This window comes from Bufo gargarizans, chromosome 10, assembly GCF_014858855.1.
Source record: "Bufo gargarizans isolate SCDJY-AF-19 chromosome 10, ASM1485885v1, whole genome shotgun sequence".
NCBI lineage: Eukaryota > Metazoa > Chordata > Amphibia > Anura > Bufonidae > Bufo > Bufo gargarizans.
The window spans coordinates 86,976,592-87,002,435 of record NC_058089.1 but is presented as its reverse complement, the minus strand read 5'-3'; the positions used below and the strand labels follow the sequence as shown (position 1 = coordinate 87,002,435).

At 44.7% G+C, this 25,844-nt stretch overlaps 1 protein-coding gene across 1 annotated transcript in view; it reads right to left on the bottom strand.

The window, feature by feature from the left end:
- Positions 1-25,844, bottom strand: part of EDC4 (enhancer of mRNA decapping 4) — a 98,626-nt gene that overhangs the window by 64,141 nt on the left and 8,641 nt on the right. The window contains exons 4-14 of the mRNA XM_044269760.1: positions 23,817-23,916; positions 23,263-23,449; positions 22,283-22,433; positions 19,252-19,356; positions 17,473-17,582; positions 14,747-14,830; positions 13,401-13,496; positions 11,442-11,541; positions 9,973-10,153; positions 7,034-7,100; positions 5,328-5,422 (exon numbers count right to left, since the gene is read on the bottom strand). Of these exons, the coding sequence (XP_044125695.1) occupies positions 5,328-5,422; positions 7,034-7,100; positions 9,973-10,153; positions 11,442-11,541; positions 13,401-13,496; positions 14,747-14,830; positions 17,473-17,582; positions 19,252-19,356; positions 22,283-22,433; positions 23,263-23,449; positions 23,817-23,916 (1,276 nt within the window). The remainder of the gene's footprint in view (positions 1-5,327; positions 5,423-7,033; positions 7,101-9,972; positions 10,154-11,441; positions 11,542-13,400; positions 13,497-14,746; positions 14,831-17,472; positions 17,583-19,251; positions 19,357-22,282; positions 22,434-23,262; positions 23,450-23,816; positions 23,917-25,844) is intronic.

The following is a 25,844-nucleotide window of genomic DNA, read 5'->3' as shown; positions in this document are numbered from 1 at the left end:
AAGTTCAAAAGCCAGTGGAGAGCAGTCACAAAAGAGATGTGCCATCTGTAAAACGACCCTTCCTGCTTCCACTAAAGAAGTTGGATATTTGTCTTGCCTACTTTCTCGCTTGTATCATTGGGGGAAAACAGAAGACCATGGGAAGTTAAAGAGCAGTACCATGGGGAGGAAACAAGACCAGAAGGAATTCAAGGCCTCGCACAGAATTGCGGGGGGAGGACACACCAAGACCCCTGAAAAATGGACAGGAAGAGCCATTCCTAGGAAGGCTAGCCAGAGAGTGTCTGAATACCCAGATGCCCGCGCTGGGCAGAAGAACAGCCCTGGGGACATAAGCCATGGCTTAGGAGACTTCAGAAGAAGTGCAGAGCACACCGAATATCTACAAGATGGACAACAATGAAAAAGTCAGGCGCCAGAGCAAATGGAGGGACTACGGAATATACAGGAGAGAGAAAACATAGCCTGGGCCCAGAAGACTTCTAAGGAAGGTGATACCCAAGGTCCAGCACCCCAGGAAAAGACCCCCTAGAGCAGTGATGGCGAACCTTTTACAGACCGAGTGCCCAAACTGCAACCCAAAACCCACTTATTTATCGCAAAGTGCCAACACGGCAATGTAACCTGAATACTACAGTCCAATATAGAATATCTTCCATGTACTTTATCATTTAGCTATAATAGCCTGCCTGCATTCAGTGCGCTGCCTGTGCTGTTCATGGCGCGCCCTGTGCTGATGAATGGCAGGAAAACTCTAAGGCATATTGGTACACCATAGATTTTTCCAGGGTGCGGGTGCCCACAGAGAGGGCTCTGTGTGCCGCCTCTGGCACCCGTGCCATAGGTTCGCCATCACTGCCCTAGAGTAATCAACAGTCAAGACATGGCATGAGAAGAAAATGAACTGAAAATGGTGGTGTCTGGATACCAAGGGACAGAACTGGGGATGTGACAAATTTAGCCCCCCCATGAAGGAAGTAGAGGTGTCAGAAGGCGACAACCCCTAACTCCATACCAGGCGGTCAGAGAAGAGAACTCCCAGCAGATGACAATGTGGTAAGCAGAGACATGGAGAGGAGGACCTTAACTTATAGAACAAGAGAAGAGAGAAGCTGTCTGATACCCATGAAAGGCTGCCTAAACTGGCAGACCTAACCTGAAACTAAAGAAAAAGTACAGAGGCCAAGGGAACAGGTAGAAGCAACGTACATGTCTGAAAACATAAAAGTTGCATAAACCCATCAGACACTATTGACTGCCTTTGCGGACCAACTCCACCTAAAGAAGAGAAGGAGGCTATGAGAGGAATGCACAAAAGGGCCAGACCGGAACCAGATATGGGATAAATACTGCGCCAGGAAGGGAGTGAGGACGTTGAACGCCACAAAGTCCCAGAAAAAATAAAAAAAATAAAAAATAAAAAAAATAAAAAAAATAACGGAACTATACTACCCACGCAGATACTCCACAGCAGAAAGGGGGCCTACAAGAACCTAACGGCTATGGAAACTGGCCAAGCAAGCACAAACAATATCTGGGGAAGAGCAACTACTCGCCTTGCGGAAGGGGAGAAGTAGAGGCCGATACGGTTCAGTAGAGAACTAGTGTAAGGCTACTTTCACACTTGCGTTCGGGGCTCCGCTTGTGAGTTCCGTTTGAAGGCTCTCACAAGCGTCCCCGAACGGATCCGTCCAGCCCTAATGCATTCTGAGTGGATGCGGATCCGCTCAGAATGCATCAGTCTGGCACCGTTTGTCCTCCGTTCCGCTCAGCAGGCGGACACCTGAATGCTGCTTGCAGCGTTCGGGTGTCCGCCTGGCTGTGCGGAGGCAAACGGATCCGTCCAGACTTACAATGTAAGTCAATGGGGACGGATCCGTTTGAAGTTGACACAGTATGGCTCAATTTTCAAACGGATCCGTCCCCCATTGACTTTCAATGTAAAGTCAAAACGGATCCGTTTGCACTATCATGAACAAAAAAAAAAAAAATATTTTTTTTTTTGTTCATGGTAATGCAAACGGATCCGTTCTGAACGGAGCCACCGTCTGCATTAATATGAGCGGATCCGTTCAGAACGGATCCGATCGAACGCTAGTGTGAAAGTAGCCTATGTGGTGACAGCAAGGACAGTACGACTGCTGTACCCGGTGAGGAAAGCAGTGCAGACGACTCAGAGGCAAACTGGATAAGTGCATACCCAAACTTCCACAAGGAGGGAATGCGGATGCAGTTACCGTAGCAGATGGTAGAGGCAATGCACGACATGTGAAGGGGAACAAGGTGCTAAACCAGTGCCACAAAAAAAAAAAAAAAAAAAAAAAAAAAAAAAAAAAAAAAAAATCGGTAAGTTATACCAGGTACAGAAAACCACACTAGTGCCCACCAGAAGTGAGAAAACCCATCACCTGTAGCATGGAATGGTATGGGCATTTGACCAGTGCCATAAGGAATAAATGAACCTATCAGCCACCGCTTCAGGAACACCATACATACCATGCCTGGTAAATGTGTTTCAGAAAACCGCACAAAATGCCGGGGTCGATACCCCACATAGAGGAAGGGGATGCGGCAAGAACCTCCGATGCAGTGCCCACTGACAATGCATCACCTGTAAGCCAAAACCAGCGACTGTTGGCATTTGAAGGAAGAATGCAAAAACTCCACCTTGGAAGGGGTCACACAGTAGTAGCCATGGAACAGGAGTAGCCCAAAAATCTACGGCCAGCGCAAGACTGCCTCATAAGGGGAGGCCATACCAGCACCCATGGCCTCTCCAGAGGGGGGGGCTGCACCTGAAAAGGAGGTCAAATAGCAGTAGCCAACATCAACTTGTTGGTAACGCAATACTCCACCGGGGAAGGAAGAAAACTGGCAACCCGTGCAGACGTTCCACCTACTGAAGGAGTGTGGACACCGAGCGTAACTAGGAAAAGCACAAAAATTAGAATGCTCCACAAGGCACGAGGAGAGGCATGTCATGGGTCAACACCCTGGAAAGACAGAGGCTGCCTAGGGTGTTTGGCATCCGGGGCGGGTCCTTTCTCTGGGCCCCCCTCTAAGATCCAGGGATATCTCCTGTCATGTAGACCTTCTCTTTCCTCTTCTCCTCCATTAGACCGCCATAACAAATTCTTTCAGCTGCATCTCATCTCTACAGAGTTTGTAACACACACGTTAGATTTCCCAGCTTTTCCATCAACCACCCCATCCTGGTGTCCCCACAGTTTCATCCTGATGCCACCGCCAATACTGTGCCCGTTGTGCTCCCCAATGCCCCAAGTACTATACTGCTGAAAAAATAGTGACCCCAGTAGATATAATTAGGGTCATTTATCAAACTGGTGTAAAGTAGAACTGTATTTCCAAAAGAGCTGTCAAATATGAAAGGTGGAATCTGATTGGCTGCTGTGGGCAACTAAGCCAGTTCTACTTTACACCAGTTTGATAAATGTCCCTTGTAGTGTCCACAGCAGTAGTGTCCAGTAATAATAATAACACCTTATATTGTGCTCCAGGTAATAATCCCTGCATGGTGTCCCCAGAAATAATAGAATTTCTGCTACAGTGCCTTCCCAATAGCAACGCCCCCCACGCTGCCCCCAAACAGTAGTTTCCCCCACACTGCCCCATATAGTAATTTACCCCCCACATAGTAATCCCTCCCATAATTATTAGCCCCCCCAAAGTAATCCCATAATAATCCCTCCCATACTATTTTGCCCCCACACAGTATCCCACCATCATATTTTTCCCCCACATGTCCCCCAAAGTGGGCACATCGAAGAAAAAAAAAAAAATTGGGAATAATTTTACGTCACTCTCCAAATTTCCTTCCTAAAGTGGTCTCTAAGTTCCATTGCCAATAAAATCTCTCTTTCTCCTTTTTGCCCCCAGACAACTTCAGAAAAAGAAAGAAGAAGATTTCAGAATTTGGACAGTTAGGAGATGCGTCTTACAGTACCTTGAAAAAACTAGAGACTTTAGGAAGTCGGATCAGTTGTTCATTCAGTACCTAGGCCAGAACAAGGGGAGAGCTGAAAGCAAAGACACCATAGCATGCTGGATTAAACAATGCATTATCCTTTGATATAGGGAAAAGAACGTTTCTCCCCCGCTAAAACCAAAGGCACATTCAACCAGGGAGGTTTCTGCATCTTGGGCGGACGGCGCCTATGCTTCCTTAGAGGAGATGTGTCAGGCAGCCACTTGGTCTAGCCCGTCTACTTTCTTCAAACATTACAAACTAGATGTAATTTATAATAAGGACTTGGCCTTCAGGTTTTGTTTGCCGTTATCCCGCCCTAGACAATTCCTCTGTTAATCCTTCAGGTAATGCCGTTGTAGAGGCGAAAGTAAAATCCAATTACCGGTAAGAGTACTTTTTTTTCTGATCTCCTCTTTTTCTGATTACAGATTTTTTTTATTCTGTTTCCTGAACATGATTATGGGGGCGGCCATCTCGCCTGAGCCGTTCTTAGGAGCATTTAAAAAGAATTAAGAAACTTTCTTTACAGTAGCCCCCCTGGTCCATAGACACAATGGTCAGGAGGGGACCTCATTGACTTCTATGGGATAGTTTTCTAGGCAGGATCTGTGACCTGCACAGAGGTCATTGTACAAGGAAAGAATAGATGAGCTCTGACAATCACCTATTGTGAATAGTGGATCCTGTCTTATCTGTACACAAAGGTGACATTATTACAGACAGGATTAAAGTGACAGATAAGCAGATAACTGCAGTAAAGTGATCTGTACAGACCAAGTAGTGGTGGCTATTAGTCTTAGTAGCCAGTGTGAAAACTGCAGGATTTTCTGTAACATTATATGATCAAAAAATATGTTAAACATAAAAACGTGATTTAAACAACTATCATTTTCTGATGACACATTCCCCTTAATGGTGTGGGTTCCACCTTTGGGACCCAAACCTACAGGGCAGCCCATGAAGAAGTATCCTGCCTCTAGAGATAGTATGACAAGATGGTTTTCAGAGTAGCTCCAGAACTACACAGCCGTCCCATTATGTAGAGGAAGGAGCCAGTAACCATTGTGCTGCCCCTATTAAATGGAAGAAGTGCTGGAGTTACAAAGCTCCATCCACTGGACAGGTGTCTACTCTGGATCACAATAGGTGATTGAGACTGTTCATCTACTCCCCTCACCCTGCACAATAACTTCTGCACAGGTCACAAAGCCGCTCTAGTAAGTTCTCAAATAGAAGTCAATGAATATAATGATATGCAAAAAAAATAATTATATGAACATATATAATACAATGTTTGCCCAGGAAATACTTTACAAAGACAACAACGATGTGCAATTACCAAGACCATCATGTCTGTCTCTTGAAGACAGGGCAGCTGTTTCTGTTGATGGGCCCTGGTGCGGTTTAAATCTGATCTGAACATCCTGCAAAGCCCTAAAAAGGCACAGAAAAGTTTGACACCATTGTTCATACAATTCCCAGCACAATGGTTGAGAAATATTTTCTATTTTTTTTTTTTTTTTAGAAAATCACCTGACAACAAACATAGCATTTCAACATTTGATCGTATCATATTTGACCCTTTGAGGACATCACAATTTTCCATTTTGGGGTCTCTGTTTTTCACTCCCTGCATTCCCAGAGCGATATCTTTATTTTTCCATGCACATAGCCATATGAGGGCCTATTCTTTGTGGGGCACGTTGTACTTTCTAATGTCACAATTCTTTCTAGGGCCAAGTGTTCCTCCTCCTCTCTGAACATGAAGTCTTTTACACAGAGAAACATAGCTGCACTGTGTATTTTGGGCCAAATGTTTTCCCGCCTCTCTGTGAATAGGCATACACGACTGCCCTCTGATATTTACACAGAGCCAGGCAGTGAAAGAAGGAAAAAAACAAAAAAAAAACAAAAAAAAAGGCTTGTGCATTACGTGTTGTATGGAATGTCCAGCCCATAAAGTTTCCAAAAAATGTACATTGTGTGGTTTTTAATTTTTTTTTACAGCAATCATTGCATAGATTTTTTTTAATATATTTTAATCATTCAGGCTTTTTTAGACGTGGTGATATGTAATATATTTTTTTTTTATTGAGTTTATATTTTTATATGTAAAATTAGGAAAGGGGGCGATTAAAAATTTTAACGTTATACCCCCTATAAACTTTTACTTTTTATGTAATAACCATTAGCCCCCTTATGGGCTAGAACCTGGGATGTTTTAATCCCTTGTCCTATTCACCCTAATACAGCTTTATTAGGATGAACAGGACCTTACACTCTCCATGCTGCCCTGGGCTTTGTGCACACAGCAGCAGGGAGTTTACCATGGCAGCCAGGGCTTCAGCAGACCAATGACTACAATACTGGGGGGGTGGGGGTACTGCACCACCAATGACTATATGACTAATACTGTGGATGATGGGGGGGGGGGGGGGGGGGCCGCAATTAATATAATACTAAGAAGAGGGGGAGTAGGAGGAAAGGGACTGTGGCCATTGCGCCACCAATGAATATAGTTTATCCCTGAATACAAATGTAGGCCGCACCGGTGGGGTTAATTGCAGCACACAGTCATAGAGGCCGGGTGCAGGATATGGCCGGTACCCGAAGCCTACGTTTGTATTCAGGCTACACTATATTCATTGGTGTCGCAGGGGCAACAGTCCCTCCCCTCCTAGTCCTCGCCGTTCTTATTAGTGGCCAGCGGCAGCCGCACACAGTGGGGAGGAACTCCCTCCTTCTCCACGGTGTCGGCTCAGGGTAACATGGTGCACACAGTCAGTGATACTAGACTGCGCAGCAGCATAGCCTAGAATCGTTAAATATCTGCAGTTAATCAAAGAGCACAATTTAAGGGGGGGGGGGGGAGAATGTATTAAGACTGGCGTATTACGCCAGTCTTAATAATAAACCTCGCTGGCGTAAGATGTGCCAGAATTATTAAGTGGTGAATCTCAGCTTAGAAAAAATAAATTCAAAGTTTTTCTGCTCAAGTATAATGCCAAAAATTGTAAACGCAAATTAACAGAGTTAAATACTTACTTGGTGTGTACACAAAAGAGCTTTATAAGAACCGCTGAGTCTTCTTCATCCATTTCCAGGTTATCGTCTAGAAACACAATGGAAAAAAAATAAAATAATGCTGATTAAAAAAAAAAAAACTTAGTACAGATACACATTTGTTGAAAGACCAAAATTATGACGCAGGAAAAATATCAACCCCATGTGCATTGTTGTAAGGTTTGAAGTATGGTCGCACGGGTCAGTACTGACTGCTCCGTATTTCATTAGTTCCTGGTCTGCTCTATGGAGTCCCAGTCAGCACTCTACAGATAGATTTCTATATACCAGTACATTGTATGGTTGTTTGTTTAGGGATAAGATGGTGGAGGTAGTCCTGTAATATCCTGCTGAAAATATTCCATTCCCTATATAGTATGTTATTGTACTGCATACTGCATAGAAGAGTGGTCCTCACTGCTGTCACTGAAATAGTCTAGTCTTCCAAGGACATGTGGTACTCCCATTAAGACCATCTCAAGATGGTGGTAGTCATGTGTCATCCAGCTCTAAGCATTCCATCTCCTACACTACACATAGCTTAGTACATTGCTCTCTATAGAAGGGTTGCACTCCCAGCTCCTTTACAGTGTTATCTCCTACATGGACAGGTGGTACTCCCATTTAAAACACGCTCAAGCTGATGGGAGTAAGGGTACTTTCACACTTGCGTTGCCGGAACTGGCTGCCGGATTGGAAATCCGTATGTAAACGGATATCATTTGTAGACAGTGTCATCCGGAAAAACAAATCAGGTTCCCCCCCCCCCCCCCGCATTTTTAAAGGTCTGCGCATGCATGCTGCGGTATTTTCTCTGGCCAAATACCGTGAGAGGGACTGAACCGAAGACATCCTGATGCACAATAAACAGAATGCTCTCCATTCAGAATGCATTAGGATAACACTGAAGCATTTTTTTCCGGTATTGAGCCCTTAGGATGGAACTCAATACCGGAAAATAATAATGCTAGTGTGAAAGTACCCTAATCCTACCACATCCAGCTGCTGTTTGCCAAAGGGTACTACATAAAACATGTCAATCATAACCTGATAGTTAATGGCCAAGGAGGCCTGCGAGTTCACGGGTCAGATTTCTAATGGACACACAGTTCCTTCAGACTCGAGAATCTTGATACAACACTTGGTATCAGCATCGAAGTTCAAATTTTGGTATTGTGGCCACCCTACTTTAAAGAGGCTTTCCAGAAGTTCAACACTGATTGCCTATCCTCAGGACAGATGTTCAATATCTGAACGGTGGGGGTCCAATTCCTAGCAACCCTGCCAATCAGTTGCTACAGCCTCTTTTTAGGCTAGTGATATCACGTTCATTGGTCACATGACCTGTTTGCAGATCAGTCAGATAAAAGTAAATGGGCCTGGGTTGTAATACCAAGCACATCTGCTGAACAATGCATGGTGCTGTGCTTAGTATGCTTGGTGGCAGTGCCTGATCAGATAGGATAGGCCTGCGATTGCTAACCTCCAGCATGCCAACTGTGGTAAAACTAAAACTTCCAAGATACACACTTGCTTGGCTGTTCTCAGAACTCCCTAGAAATGAATAGCGCATGCCATGCTGGGAGTTGTAGTTTCGGCACAGCTGGAGTACCAGATGTTAGCCATCACTGGGAAAGGCCATCAATACTGAACTCCTGGAAAACCCCTTTAAAGGGAACCTGTCACCAGTTTTATGGTGTCCTAACTAAGGGCAACATAAATAAGTGACTGATTCTCTTAGCAAAATGCCGGATCACTTTCTTTAACTGACCCAGTCAATCTGCCAACATCTTGTATTGAAAAGATCCAGCTGATAATGATGAGTCCTGAATATTCATGAGCTCCTGACTCTCCCCGCCTACCTGCTGGTGATTGACAGTTATTTTCCATATGAATCAGCAGCAGGTGGGCAGGGGAGTGGCTATAGCTCTGAATTAAAAATACGCTGGACTCAATGACATCACGCTGGACTTAAATCAGCTCATTAGCATGCAGCATCTTTGTGTCTATATTATGAGGTAACCATCTGTCACACCAGTAAGTAAATACATCCAAGGCACTTTTTAGTAGTTAACCATTGTATATAATTAGTTAGATTATAATCAAATATCCACATGACAGGTTCCCTTTAAAGGGTTTCTATCACCTCGTTTTGACATAATTAGCTATCAGACACTAGCGATCCGCTAGTGTCTGCTCTACCAAACAATGCTATTATAATACCTTTGTGTGCAGCCGTTTGCATAAAAAAACTAACTTTTATTGATATGCTAATGAGCATCTAGGTGCTATGGGGGCGTCTTTTCAGCACCTAGAGGCTCGGTCTACTCACACAAAATGCCGCCCAGCGCGTCCCTCCAGCCCGCCCATCTCCTCTGGAATGCGATCCACCCTCTGAGCCAGCGGACGAATTCTCACGCCTGCGCTGCACGCGTCTGTATTCGGCGCAGTGACTGTCTGAACGCGCAGTGGAGATGTCTGTGCAGGGAGCGGTCAGACATTCACTGCGTCTGCGCCGAATACAGACGCACACGGCGCAGGTGCTCAAAAGACACCCCCATAGCACCGTTTTTTAGGCAAACGGCTGCACACAAAGGTATTATGATAGCATTGTTTGGTAGAGCAGACACTAGCAGATCGCTAGTGTCCGATAGCTAATTATGTCAAAACGAGGTGATAGAAACCCTTTAAGTGCGAACAATCTTATTCTTATAAATGTTCTTTGACGTCACAGACAAAAATCCACACAGTGGATTCAATGCAGAATGCTAGCAAATTGGTATTTACAAGACGTGGAACCAGCGTCTAAATCCCCCTTAAATCCTGGAAATGTGAACGGGCTTTTAGTTTTTGTTTGAAATTGTCTGCAATGGCCTCTCCAGGCCTGGATGTTAAATAATGATAAAGAAATACACACACACCTTCACTGACATTGTCGCTCTCTACTTCTGAAGGAAGAACTTCTGTATGTTGAAAACGGCAACGGCTCACATCCTGGATTCCAAAACTCAAAACGGGGTGAGTAAGCAAAAACTCTGAAATGGAGGTAAAAGCAGCCTTTCCATCTTCTTGATTCTGTTGTAACTCCATTACGTATAAAACCTACAAAAATATAACCCACAACTTCTTAGAATGCAATATTAAATAATACCTACTACAACAAGAATTGTTATTCTCTGACCTGTTAGAAAGGTACATGATGTAAACGGTAGGGAAGGTAATCCTCTTACCAGTAACTGTATTTGGCAGTTATAACCTCCCTTCTGATCCTCAGCTGTGTCATGTCACCAGCAATCAGACTTTCTAAATAACGCAGGAAGTCAGTTTCTCTATGTATTCCTCTGGGAACCTCAATGTCAGTCTCGTAGGAATGAATAGAGAAGTAACTGACTTCCTGTCCCCCTTGTCAGGTGGAGATCAGAGAGTTGGTCATAGGGAGGTTATAACTCACAAACACACACAGTCACTGGTAAGAAGATTACCTTTACTACAGTTTACATCATGTACCCAGGTCAGAGAGTGCTACTTTAATCCTAGCAGTTCTGTAGGCTGAACATACACAGGCAGTTTTTATTTGGTTTCTATGAGCAAAAGCAAGTAGTGAAGGCAACGAGAAGAAAATCTAAAAAGGAGTATTCAAGTAATTTTAAGATTTGAACTTAACAGGACAGGAGGTAACCTTAAGCTTGGTGAGGGTCCTATAGGTGGGTACCTCCACTATATCCAGTAGAAACCCCATCAACCTCCCCCCATGAATGTAGCAGCAGGTCGAGCATGCACCCTGTCACTCCATTCATCTGTACGAGAATAGAGCGGCAGTGCGTCTTCTCAACCTGCTGCTCCATTCATTTAAAAAAAATGAGAAAAATCAAACAAATGCTACAGCCAGTCATGAAACACGACTTCAAATGGGTTCTCTGGGGCTTTACCTAAATTCTCTGTTTCAGTTAACCTGTGACTGCCCAACTGGCTGTGGGCTTTTACGCAGAAGTCCCGACTGTAAAGACCCTTTCAGACGAGCAAGTTCCAGGCATTGGACTCGCAGTGCGAGTATGCAACAGCACCCGTCCTGTCCTCCCAGCACGGTTACATAGCATCATAAACCAATATAATGCTACGCGACCCCGTCAGTGCTGGGAGATGTCGCATACTCACACTAAGAGTCCGATGCGCGGAACTCGCTCATCTGAAAGGGGCCTAAGAGGTACTGTTTCTTCCTGTTCAGCTGCTTGTACATTGTGCAGATCCTTCCACTACACAGGGGACAGAGTTCCTCTATACCGTTTCATGGTTAAAGTACAAGAAGAAAATGAAAAATAATCAGAAAATAATTTTGCACCAATTTAAATAGTTAGTCCAATAAGTCAAAAGAAAACTTCAAGACACCTACTTTTCTGTGGACATCAGTAAGTATGAGAAACTCTGCAGATAAATCTAGAGAAGCTTTTAATCCTGGCAGGACACTCGAGCTGAATGGGTCTGGAGAAAACCTACGGGAAGATAATAGGCATTTACAGTGTCACTATCATTTCAGCGGAATCTTCAGAATAAGCTATTGTGCATGTGTGTATACGGGCAATGACACCATTTCAGGATATTACATGACTTGTAACCAACATTTTAGAGCAATTGCTCCCCCTCCGTAGCTCCCCGATTGCCATTGTAGAAAGAAACCGGTCTGCACCCCAAGTCTCCCATAATCATACAGAGCGGAAGATGAAGCTTCTCCAACTCTCTCTCACACTAAAAACAGCATGTAGGACAGAATGCAGAAATACTAAGCAGTTTTGCTCCAGCCTTGGGGTGAGATGGCAAAACACTTAGGGCTCATTCAGACGGCCGTATGAACGACACACGATGAATAAGTGTTTGCTCGTTCATCGGGTGATCGGCAACACATTTACATGGACAGACTGTCGGAACAACCGCTCACACGTTCATTTCTGATAATCTGCCATATACTCGGAGAGTGTAAATGCAACTTAATGGCCAGCAGGCATTAGATCACCATTATCTGTGATCTACAGACAGAGGAATGCATGGATAACAAGTCCTGTTACTCCCAGCATCCTAGAGTCAGGAAAAAAAATTATGTACAAGAGATAAAAGATTTAATGGGGCTGTCCCATCTGGACATTTACAGCATATTGATATACCATAAATGTCCAATAGGTACTGGTCCCACCTCCAGAACCCACTCCTATTTTAAGAACAGGGCCCGCCACATGTGGTGAGCATATGTGCAGCATTCTCCCCATTCACTGCTATAGGACTTCCTAAAATATTCAAGTGAGGGTGCTCTGCTATTTTCTGAAGTCCCGTAGCTGTGAATGGAGGAAGCCACACATGTACAGTTTGCTTTCCATTCACACCAAGACCCCAATCTTGAGATGGGAGCTGGTCCCGGATGTAGGACACACAACTATCAGACATCTTATTGATACAGGTGAAACTCGAAAAATGAGAATATCGTGCAATCGACACCCAGGGCCCCCGCCGATCAGCTGTTTGAGAAGGCAGCAGCACTCCAGCAGCGCCGTGGCCTTCTCACTGCTTACCGCCGGCCCAGTGACGTCACGACTAGTATCAACTGGCCTGGGCGGGGCTAAGCTCCATTTAGGTAAACAGAGCCTAGCCGCGCCCAGGCCAGTGATACTAGTCGTGACGTCAGTGGGCCGGCGGTAAACAGTGAGAAGGCCGAGCCGCTAACTTCTCAAACAGCTGATCGGTGGGGGTCCTGGGTTTCAGACCCCTGCCGATCAGAAGCTGAACAAAGTGCAGAACCCCTTTAAAAAAAGGAGATCAGATAGACTCATTACATGCAAAGCGAGAAATTTCAAGCCTTTGTTATAATTTGGATGATTCTGGCTTACAGCTTATGAAACCCCAAAGTCACAATTTTGAGCTACCCTTTGCTCAGGGGATATGGATTATTAGCCGACTAGAGTGTGACACATTGAGCCTAGAATATTGAACATTTGCACAAAATTCTAATTTTAAGCTGCATTAATGCAATTCCTTTTAATTTGCATTACTGAAATAAATGGACTTTTGCACGATATTCTAATTTTTCAAATTTCACCTGTAAGTGTCCAGATGGTAAAAAAAAAAATTACTCAAAGTACAATACCAAAAAATTAAAAAATTTTAATAAATTCATGCTAGATTTCTGCTCCACTCATGCAGGGGTACACACAATCGGCAGGGGTCACAGAGGTCAAACCCTCACTAATCCAACAGTTCACCCCTCTGAAGTGGATAGCGGATAATTTGCCGATACTGGAATACAGATATCCTTCCCTTAAAAAAAAGGAAGTCATGAATTCATCTCAGAAGCCAGTTGTCTCACCGGATTGTCTGTAGGCACGTCCAAGAAACTGTGCACCACATCTTAATTTGTCTGTTCTGGTCAGCCCCTGTGATGAGAAACCTCCAAAAGGGAACACTGGAGACACAAAGCAAAATAATCAATCACTTAATATTTCTACATTTGAGATACTATTGATAGATTATGCATCAATATATTTCCAGTAAAAAAAAAAGTGGCCATTTCTTTCGCAAATATTAAGACCGTCACTTGGCTTTATTCTTTCTTCACTCCATTCCAGAGTTCTGATGCTTTTTCTCACCATGCAAATTAGGCATTTGGTGCAACAAGGGTATCACAATTGCTCTTGTTGCACCCAAGCTCCGCTCCTTTCTGTTGCCAGCCCTTCCATGGCTGCTTTACTACGGCCTGGCCCTGTCAATCAAGGTAGCCAGGAAGGGCTGAAAGGTCAGAGCTGATAAAAGTGGTCCTTTGTTCAAGGCGAAGGGCCTTTTCACACAGGTTGATGATCAAGAGCCAACACCACCTGTTCCCAATGACCTGACTGAGTTTATTGGGTGATCAGATAGCTTACTCCACAAGCTTAAAAATGTTTGTTGGCAGCATATATCCCCATGTAAAAGGGGACATGCTAGCTGAATGAGCACGAACAACTGTGTATGTAAAGTACTGCCGACTGTTCTTTGCTCATTTCACTGAAATCAGTGAACTATTCTGCTTGAGCGTTCGTACACATCAGCTCATTTAAAGGGGTTAGCCAAGTGTAAGGACTCATGCACACAAACTTATTGTCCTTGCGTGTCTGTGTGCATTCCATTTCCGTATGTCCGTTCCGCAAAATAATAGAACATATCTAATTATTGTCCACATTACAGGCAAGGATAGGACTGTTCTTATCAGGGGCCAGCTGTTACATTCCGCAAAATACAGAATGCATACGGACGTCATCTATATTTTTTGCGGATCCGTTTATTGCGGACCGCAAAATACATACGGTCACGTGCATGAGCCCTAAGACAGATCTCACAGAGTGGCCAACCCACAACAACTAGTCATGTGATAGCGGGGACCAGGTAAGTATAATCTCCACCACAGGTTGCTCTTTACACAAAATCCCCGGTGACAGGTTCCCTTTAATGTGCACCCAACAAAGCAGCTGCCAAAAATTTATTACCCAGTGACCAAAGTAGTGTTCATAACAAATCCTTTTAAAATAAATGACAGAAAAATGTCCTGTGTTCAGACACACTGAATGAGTACATGAGAAATATTACATTATGCATTTTACACCTAAAAAACTGCCCCAACCAAATTCCTGTCATTTGGCAGTTGATAATTATAAAAGGCATAATTGGTCCATTACTTACTCGGGATCTTGTTTCTTATGGTTGTCGCAGAACAGCAGACAAGACACAGGCCGTCCATTGTGAGGCTTCCACTCGTGGAGACACCTGAAGAGATTGCAGAATGAATAAACCTCACACAGTACAACAGAAAGTACAAGAAAGACTATATAGGGCCAGATTATCATTACACTTAAAAAGGAACCTGTCACCAGGATTTTATGTATAGAGCTGAGGACATGGGCTGCTAGATGGCCGCAGTGTACATCCGCAATACCCAGTCCCCATAGCTCTGTGTGCTTTTATTGTGTAAAAATAAATAATAAATAAATGAATACATATGCAAATTAACCTGAGATGAGTCAGATCATGAAAATATGACTCTTCTCTGGTCACACAAGTAAGATATGACTTTTATGTTAATTTGCATATGTATCAAATGGATTTTTTTACACAATAAAAGCACACAGAGCTATGGGGACTGGGTATTGCGGATGTGCTAGCGGCCATCTAGCAACCCATGTCCTCGGCTCTCTACCCAAAATCCCGGTAACAGGTTCCCTTTAAAATCTTACTTCACCATTACATATGTCCAAAGTCACTTTTGGCTAAGTCAGATTTATTAATGGTCCTTTAATACTGTAATAAATGTGGTTTGACAGTAGCAGTTTATCCTTCAGTAAGTGGCTTTATAAAAGTCGCATGTTTATAGATTTCTGACAGAAAAGTCGCAAAATGTACTTCATTATCAGTTGTACCTGAGAGAACATGGCAAACATGGACCCATCTTTGATGACAGGTCTTTGATGACAGATCTTTTTGAGGATGGAAAAAAAAGGAAAAAGAAGAATTTTACAGAAGAAAAAATATGAAGTTGAAAAGGTAAAAAAAAAAAAAAAAAAAAAAAAAAAAAAGGAATCAGTTAAAAAAGTGTAATAAGTGGGTATAGTGTAATATTTGAATGTGAAGTGCATTTTTTTTTTTTTATGTGTGTCCCTTTTAAACATCCATTGTGTCATCTGTCCGTGGGACCACAGCATGCAGATACAGGACCCATTCACTTTAAATGTGGTCTGTGATACCCATCAGACTGTCCACATTTATAGAAAACTAATTTTTTTTGAAAAAAAATAAAATAAAAATAAATACTATATATACACATTAATAAAACATTTATTTTGATGAACATTTTTTACATTTAACATAAAAAAAAATAAAAAAAAAGGTAAAGAGTCTGTTTGATGTCCATGTTATAAGCATGGTCCTCACTAGAGTCTGTCTAGAGATTGATTTACATAAGAAAACACACCCACTTTCAGAAAACTGGCAACCATAGCACAGAGCCAGAAAAAGTCGCAAAATTTGCGACTTTCACGCCATAATTTTGACTTTAGCTAATGATAAATCTGGCCCCATGTGGAGGGAATTGGCTAATCATAGCGACCAAACATTTCCCTTAATCCAGAGATCCTTCTAAATGGTGTATGCAGTGCATCTAACCCTCATCTATCACTAAACTGCTAGTAACTACAAGAACCAGAAAATCAGGAGATAAAGGTGTTGTGTCCTATGTGACGGTGCAGTGGAAATGCTAGAAGAAAAACTGTTGTCCTGAATTTCATCTCTGTAGCTCAAAATTGTTTCTAATAAATATTCAGCTGGACGTCCGCTTCTGTCCAGTCCTCGCAGACTCAATGAATCTGTATTTTTTGCGACAGCAAACCACATAAGTCTGTCTGAATGAGCCCTTAGGCTAACAAAGTGGTCAAGTTTCCATTTTTAGCACTTTTTTTGGCACTGGCAGCACTGATTAAATAGTGACAGCCTTTGCAGGGACACAACCTGAACTGGTAACACCCAGCTGGACCTTCATTGCAAACTGCTAGCAATTCATTCATCACTTGTAGCAGGAATGGCACACCAAACAGTCATAAGAATGGAATTGTTACTACATGGGGGATGCAAGTACAATCGTTCCTCAACCTGGCAAGTAAGGGGAGGCGACAGCTCCTCTTTAAACCAAATATGAATACGTCACAAAGGGGTATTCAGACCGTAGACATTTATAGCCACAAGATATGCCACCTCAGAGACTCTCCAGAAGCAGGGCCCGCTAGTCCAACTACCAGCCACTCCATACAGGCAAAGAATAAACCGAGTAGCAGCCATACATGTCTGAAACCTTCTATATCAATGATCCCCCAACCTGTGGCTCGCCATGGGTGTCCTAAGTTATGTCCAAATGTATTGGCAATTGACAATGTTGCGACCTATCCTAGATGAACCACCAAACAGTGCCAATTTGGATAGTATAATACTAGTGTTAAATTTCACACCAAAATATTTTTCTGCAAATCTCTGCAGTTTGTCGTTTCTCCATATTCAAAATTTCTCTCCTCTACTTCTGAATTGACTGTTGCTCCTGACCATCACTGAAAGGCGTCTGTGGTTCACAACATACAAAAGGTTTGGGGACCTCCAGTCTATACAACGCCATGATTCCGTGACTCTCATAGAAATGAACAGAGACCCATGACCACTGCTCCATTCATTCACCCCTAGATGAGGTAGCTGAAGGCTGTCCAGGGACATTCCTTCTAGAGATAGATGCAGGTCTCGGAGGTGGTAGACACTTAATGGCATGTCTGTGGAATACCAAGGTGAGAATACCCCTTTACGGACATTTAAATGCAAATGTTACGTTACCTTCACAATTATACAGAAAATGGTTAGCCGTTATGAATGCTTACCTTGGTTGATCTTGCCCCTCAATATAAATCTGCCAGAACTTCACGTAACCATCATGACTAGCAGTTGCCAAAACTGTACCATCAGGAGACAGAGCTCCTTCACTTAAACACTGGACAGAAAAACAAAAATTACGGTAAAATGTTAAATCTATTTATATGCGGAAAAGCATTGGACAACTTAGATTCAGTTTAAATCTTATTTCAATTTTTTCCTACAAATTGCATTAGAGATAAGAAAAGTGTAAGAAATCAGATTCCAGGCACTTTGTGCAGTCAAGATGCTTCCTACTGACCACAAGACGAGCTGTATTCATTTTGCTCCTGCATTAAAGTCACAAGATTCCTACAAGACATTACACTTAGTAGCTTAGTATATCGATTAAAGGGACAGCACCAAGTGGAATTCATGCTTTGAATTGTAGGTTTGATCATGTTATTTTCATAATCTGCCAGTAAAATGCACCAAAACATGAAAGAATTGGCTACCTTTAGGCTTATAGGTTTGTCAAGTAGTTGTGCAACACTGTAGAGCTTAAGGCTACTTTCACACTTGCGGCAGGACGGATCCGACAGGCTGTTCACCATGTCGGATCCGTCCTGCGGCTATTTCGCCGTGCCGCCGGACCGCCGCTCCGTCCCCATTGACTATAATGGGGGCGGAGCTCCGGCGCAGCACGGCGAAAGGCCGCCAGACTAAAATTACTGCATGTCAGGCTTTTTAGTCCAGCGGCTTTCGCCGTGCTGAGCCGGAGCTCCGCCCCCATTATAGTCAATGGGGACGGAGAGGCGGTCCGGCGGCACGGCGAAATAGCCGCAGGACGGATCCGACATGGTGAACAGCCTGTCGGATCCGTCCTGCCGCAAGTGTGAAAGTACCCTTAGTAGCATTTCATTGACACCCCAAGGTCACGTCTCAGGGGTGCCAAAGGGGTGACGCCTCAACGCCTACACTGACCACATTAATGGCTCAGGATCAGTTACTTCCAGTCATAGGTGCGGCACCTGAAGGGTTAATAGAGGCGGATCGCAGTGTGCAGTCAGAGGCTGGGTGCCGGGTATGGAATATGGCCAGCACCCGCAGCGCAGCCTGCGTTTGTATTAAGCATAAACCATATTCATCCCCGCCCCAGTATTATAAAGTAGAATCATTGGTGTCAGTTCCGATCGGAGCCCCAGCAGTGTAAGCCTGGGGCTCCGAACGGTTACCATGGCAGCCAGGACGCTACTGAAGCCCTGGCTGCCATAGTCGGCTCCCTGCTGCTGTGTGCACAAAGCGTGTAAGATCCTATTCACCCTGATAGAGATCTAGGGATGAAAGATCCCAGGTTCTAGCCCCTAAGGGCTCTCTTCCTCAACAATCAGTGGGCAGGGGAAGCTGGGAGCTCATGAATATGAGGACTCGAGTTTATGCAGTGTATTGACCGGAATCTGGAGCTAGACTCGCACTGAAACTGCTCAATACTGATTTCCTTTCACCTTTATGTTGCCCTCAGGAAAAAGGGAACATCTTTCTTTTTCTTTACGCTTCACTAGCAAAAATGACAACAAACCTTGAATCACTCTGTAGCCAAATACCTCTTAGTACAATAATTTAACTTTTTTTGACCACTGGTTAACAGCAGCCAAATGAAGCAAGAAAAATGGTAGCGAATCTTTCCAAAAGGGGTGAGTGTCTCTAATCACATAGAAGCATAGCTGACATTATCTGGAGAAAAACAGGGGGGGGGCAAACATACAAAAACACACACAACAAATGCAAGTACAGAATGAGTAACCTACACCAGAATGTCCGTTCACAGATATGTATCCTTCCTTGATATCACTAATAAGAGTAGGCCAGGAGCTATGGTTTGCTCTGATGATGTCCAGATCCCAGACTTCAGCCTAGAGTTTGAAAGCAGCATGTGAAAAACAGTTCAATAAGATATAAAAAATTATTTTTTTTATATACACACACACACACACACACACACGACAGCCAAGAAAAGTGAGAGGCCACCAATAGAAAAAAGTGAGCTTTTAAAAAGGGAACCCTTCACCTCTACCATTCTCCAGCGCTGCGAGGGAGATGAGTCTGAGGAGACTTGCTGGCTCCTTTTCTCATCTGTATCATTGGGGACACAGGCTGCCGCCACTAGGAGGCGACACTAAGCACAGAAGTGTGAGCTCCTCCCTTCAGCTATACCCTTCCTACAGGGACTAAGCTAAATAAGTTTTAGCTTCATGTCTGTAGGAGGCAGACCTCCCTGCTTTGCAGGTCTGCTGATTTTACAGGCAGCTCCAGCTACCTGCGTTTCCACCCAGGAGAGGGGAGACCAGGGAGTTCCCAAGCCTGGTGCTCGTTACTGCTCTTCAGAAGACAAGAAGGACCAGAGGTTCCCAAATCCTCTGCATCCCGCCAGCCTGCTGTTGACCACGGCTGCCCACGTTAAGTCCCCTCTGTTCCGGTGTAGCAGCCCTCCCCAAGGGGCCGCACACCGAAGGTGATGACCAAGCTGGAAACAGGGGGGAAGAACACCCCAGGACAGGGGCGAGTATTTTTTGCCCCCAAACCCCCCCCCCCCCCCCTTCACTTATGTGAATTATCCCCACGAACATCACTCTCCTGTCGGGGGGAGGGAAGCCTCTGGGGCGCGCAATGTCCTACTTTCTACGGGGCCTTTTCTCTTTTGTCACAGCGTTTCCAGCCCTGTCCTCCACCAGAGCCGCCTGTAATTGAGGCCTCAGCTTCTCTGCGGCCTACTCCCGATTCGGCTCACTGCGGGTACCTTACACCCGGCCGACCACTCTGTTCGCCAGGGGCTTGCAGCAGCAGCTCCACTATACTAAAGGGGGGGGGGGGGCACCTCTTTAGGAAGGACAGATGGATCGGGCAGCACTCCCCTAGTTATCTCTGGGGACCGACTCCCCCCAAAATAGTGTCTGCATCCCCCATTTCTTCGGTCTCTCCGTCACCTCCCAGAGAGTCTCACTCAGAAGTGTCCTCCTTGGAAGAGGTGTGTTCCAAGGAAAAGTTTTCAGATGTGAACTTTGTCTCTCCTGAGGAACAGACTTCAAAACTGTCCTCTATGGTGGATTACAGCGGTCATTACAGCGCTTATAGAAACTTTACAGGTTGAAGACCCTGCAACCTCATCGGCAGGCTCGAGTTTTTCCTTCAGGCGGTCCCGTCGCTCGCCCAAATGTTTCCTCAACCAACAGGATTTTGATTACTTTGCCAAAACGCTTAGAAGTCCTTTATCCTTTTCTGGAGGATTTGACTAAGAAGTGGTCGTCCTCACCTATTGTGGACCCTCCAGTATCCCGCTTGCCTAAACATACCACTTTGCCTATGGTGGATGGGGCCTCCTTCTTGATCACAGGGATAAAAAATTGGAAGCTTTCGCAAAATCATCCTTTGAAGCAGTGGACAAAGCACTGCGCTCGTTTTTTGCCCCTACATGGGTGAGCAAAGCTATGGGTGAGTGGGCAAACAAATTAAGTCAGGGTCTCTCTTAGGGGGATTCCTTGGAGGAACTTTCCGATATTGCCCTGCAGCTCTCCCATGCCAGTTCGTATATTTGTGAAATCTCTCTGGACGCAGGCAGCCTAATGGCCCGCTCGTCAGCCCTTTTAGTAGCTCCCTCCCATTCTCTCTTTTTATGGGCCTCTGTTTTAGCTTAGTCCCTGTAGGAAGGGTGTAGCTGAATAAAGAGAGGAGCTCACAGTTTTGTGCTTAGTGTCCACCTCCTAGTGGCAGCAGCTATACCCATGGTCAAGCCTGCCCCCCCCCCCCCCCCCAATGAACGGAAGAGAAACAGATTTTACAGCAAGTACAAAAATCTAGTTTTCTACATGTCATCAGTATACAAGTCTCTTAAAACCCCATTATAGGGATTATCTGACACTAACAAATGCCCCCCCATACTGATTCTACTTACCTGGCTCCCCCCTCCGCTCCTGACCTGGTTCCAGGGAGAATCAGCCAGTGGCAGGCGGGGCAAGCCTCCCTGGCGTCACCCGCAAAGCTCATCCCTGGCACTGCCTGCCATTGACTGCCCCAGCCCCCCCACTGGATGTTTTCATCCGTGCACAAGAAGAAGCAGTGGTGCGGGGACCAGGAGAGGCGCAGAGAGCGGGGAGCCAGGTAAGTAGAATCAGTGTGAGGGGCCGGCGCATATGGAGGGGCATTTGTTAGTGTCGGATAACCCCTTTAAACAATGTGTCATTTGAAAATGACCTATTCATTTCAAAAAATAAAGCTGAGCTCTGCTTAGTTGCTATGTAAAACAAGGCCAGCAGTTAAAGGGGTTGTCCAAGTTATATTTATTGATTACCTATCCTCAGGATAGGTCATCAATATCAGATCGGCGGGGGTCCGACACCCGGCACCCCCTCCGATCAGCTGTTTGAAGAGAAGGCGTGCGCGGTGTCAGCGCTGCCTCCTCTTCACTGTTTACCTTCTAGCCGTTGCATCTGCAGTGGTGAGCAGGTGCAATTACACCCAAGCCGTCCCATTCATTTCAATAGGAAGGCTTGGGTGTAATTACACCTGCTCACCACTGCAGATGCAACGGCTAGAAGGTAAACAGTGAAGAGGAGTCAACGCTGACACCGCGAACGCCTTCTCTTCAAACAGCTGCTCGGCGGGGGTGCCGGGTGTCGGAGCCCCGCCGATCTGATATTGATGACCTATCCTGAGGATAGGTCATCAATAAATATAACTTGGACAACCCCTTTAAACTTTGGGCCTCCTTTATCCAAACTGCATTTCACAATCAGAACTTTTGTAATGGGTGATCCACAGACCAAGGAAAGAAATGTGCTTTACCATATCTTCATGCAATAATGCAATAGTCTGGCTAGAATCCTCTGACAAATTATCCTCGTTCTCGTCAGGAATGTAGGGGCACCAGATTATCCGTCGATTACAATTTAACGGAATTGGGTCTGGTCTTTTTATGTGAACAAAAATTTCGTCTCTATTAAAAAAAACAAAAAAAAAATTACAATGAAAGCATGCTATACATTGTTATACCGACTTTGATAATGAAACCGGAAAGACAACATTGTGTAAAACAGATGAATAAAACAGACTGAGGTAGACAAGAAGGTAAACCTAGAATTATAAAAAATATGCGTTGTCTCACAAATCAAGGTCTTTTTTTTGGGTCTTTTTTAGCTCCTATGATGGGCTTTTAATACCGCGGCATTAAAAAAACTGGAATCGCTGTTTCCTAATTACCGATGCATTTTGTGACGACATAGAAGCGGTCATGTGCACTGACCGCTTCAAAATCTGAGTCTGCGGCCTCCCGCCCCAGCATGATTCTATACCAATTGCTGCCTGCAGCGGCTACCCCGGCTCCTCCATGCAGGCTCCCATAATGCAGTCTCCGCCACTGACGTCTGAATCAGATGACAAGCGAGGCTGCGCAGCGCAGGACAGGAGCGCCACCAACACTTCTGCTTACAGCCTGCAATACACCTTCTAGTAGATGATACACAAGATTACTATAAACCAGAAGTTATGAATGAATTGCGGTTAGCTTTCAGTAAGGGTACAGAGGGGAGGTAACAAGTTGGGGGTTTGTCCCTGCACAGTCTTAAAATGGCAGAACTGATTGGATAGAGTCAAACTGTGCAGGGACACACCCTCAACTGGTTAAATCCCCTCTGTACCCTTACTGCAGACTGCTAGCAATTCATTCCTAACTTCTAGTAGAAGGAAGGAGCAGTGAAAGATCCTCTAAATAAAATTTAACTAGCTAATCCAACGTGTCATTTCTTTCCAAACAATAGAAAACCTACATTATTTTGCCATTCTGCATGGTGAGTTTCCATACAAAGAGGCTTCCTGCTTCATCCAGACATGCCAGCTGGTCGGAGTTGAGGTGAGCAAACGCCAGGTCTGTGACACTACCAGTAATCCCTTTTAGTAAAATCCGCTCTGCTGTGGTGATGCTGAGGACTCTTATCATAGCTGTCCCATTGGAACCTGGTAAAGCAAAAACATAATTACAATAAATACACTTGATCGGTACAAAATTCCATATTGGTACGAGCCATTTTTTTCTCCATCTGCCACTGAATAACGATTTGTTCTGAAATGCATACTTTAGGTTCCCCACTGGATACACCAAACTGGATGTTGACACCAGGGCACCAAGGACCTTCAAAGCTGGTGGAGCAGCAATGGGCCTGGAACCCAGTGGTGAGGATCAGATAAGTATAATTACCACCACGGGCCCAGACAGGCTGTGGGGTCTGCAGAAAAGCACTAAAAGGTTAAATTCAAGCAATTTAAATCGTATATTCGACAAAGTCTCTCACATAAAGAAATAAACGTAGAAACCCCATGATACCTCTTGTAGCATATGCAAGGTAGTCATTAGACACCGCAATCAAATTTCCATTGTAGTACTTCTGTTCCCAGTCATATTTTGCCACGGGCTGTATTTTCACCTATGTGCGAAGAAAGAACATAATAATTAAGTACATTAAAGGGATTCTGTCACGAGATTTGAGGCCTATTACCTAAACATATGGCCAGGTCCCTACTAATACGCTGAATCCGAAACTGACCTTATTAAATGTGCCTGTGGCTCTATTAGCATATAAAACAGGTTTTTATAACCTGTCATTCACCTAACTAAGGTGCCCAAGGGGACGTCTCTTCATGCAGGGTGTCCGGCTGCAGCCATCTCCGTATGGTGCCCAGCGCCGCCTTCCCACTAGAAATCGCCGCCCTCCCTTTCAATAGATCCGTCTACCTCACCTCATCGCCAGCTCCCTCACCTCAGCACCGCCTCCGAAATAGTCCGCTCTCCTCAGCCAGATCCCGCGCGTGCCCACTAGGTATAACCTGATGCGCCCGTGTGGACTCCTGGCAGCGGCCTAGTTGAGCGAAGTGCGCATGTGCTGGCCGGCGCACTTCGCTCAAACCTGCCTTGACCGCCCTATTGCAGCCATCCTCTTACAGCCGCACGGGATCTGGCTGAGGAGAGCGGACGATTTCGGAGGCGGTGCTGAGGTGAGGGAGGCGGCGCTATTGAAAGGGAGGGCGGCGATTTCTAGTGGGAAGGCGGCGCTGGGCACCAGACGGAGATGGCTGCAGCCGGACACCCTGCATGAAGAGACGTCCCCTTGGGCACCTTAGTTAGGTGAATGACAGGTTATAAAAACCTGTTTTATATGCTAATAGAGCCACAGGCACATTTAATAAGGTCAGTTTCGGATTCAGCGTATTAGTAGGGACCTGGCCATATGTTTAGGTTATAGGCCTCAAATCTGGTGACAGACTCCCTTTAACAAAACAACGAAGCCAGCATTTTATTATTATTATATTATTTTTTTTAAGATGTTCTTGATGTCTTAAGCCAGGGTTTCTCAACACCGGTCAGGATTTGAGAATATCCCACAGAATGAATACATGTGGTAAGTCCTGATGGATGGACACTCATATCACCTCAGGTGGATCCCGAGGTCCGGAGTTCAGAAACTCTGGCTTAAGCAGTGATGACCTATCCTTTACAACAGATCATCAATCTCAGACTGGAGGAAATTCAAATCCCTCCCCATCAGCTGTGTCCAGGAGCACAGAAACTACACAGCTCCATCCACTGTGTAGTGGCCGTGTTTGGTAACTGCAGCGCTGCTTCAATTCAAGTAAATGGGATTAGGGATGCAGTGACCAGCTCCTGGAAACTGCTGATGGACAGGGGTGCTGTCAGTCTCCCTTTAGCAAGTACCTAAAGCCTTGGAGAAGTATAGAATTATGAAATTTATTTATGGTTCTAGTCTCCAGTCTGAAACAATTTTAAAGTATGGTCTGTGGGGGGGGGGGGGGGGGAGATTATCATTCCCCTCCACGCCAGTTTGCTGCAGTAAAAAATAAAATAAAATTGCAAACCTTGTGTTTGTGACTATTTAAATGCCACCGATTCCAAATCTAGGCACAGTTAGCGTTTTTTACACCGCCATTCCCATTTTTTCGAAAAGTTATTTTTTTCTCTTCTTCTTCTATTCTCTACTCTTTTACTCAAGTTTTCTGGCATAGAAGACTGAAAACTACACCAACTTCAACCGGTCATAGGTTTCAGTCTTGGAGCACGGCCTGCCAGAAGATTCGTCCAATTTTTGACAAGGCAGGCGCATCATGATAAATTAGGCCCATCTGACAGCTCAGGGGAAATCATAGACCAGGTAAAACGCTGGTCTATGATAAATTCCCCCCTTTATTGTCCTTACAGTTACCACAGTCACAGGGCCAGATGCCCGTACAGTCAGGTCATTCAGTTGGGAGCTTCTCTGCTCGCAGTCATTGGCAAGCAGCTGCGAGTTGTAAAAAATCTTTTTTTTTTTTTTTTGAAGGGGAGATGTGGTGACAGTTC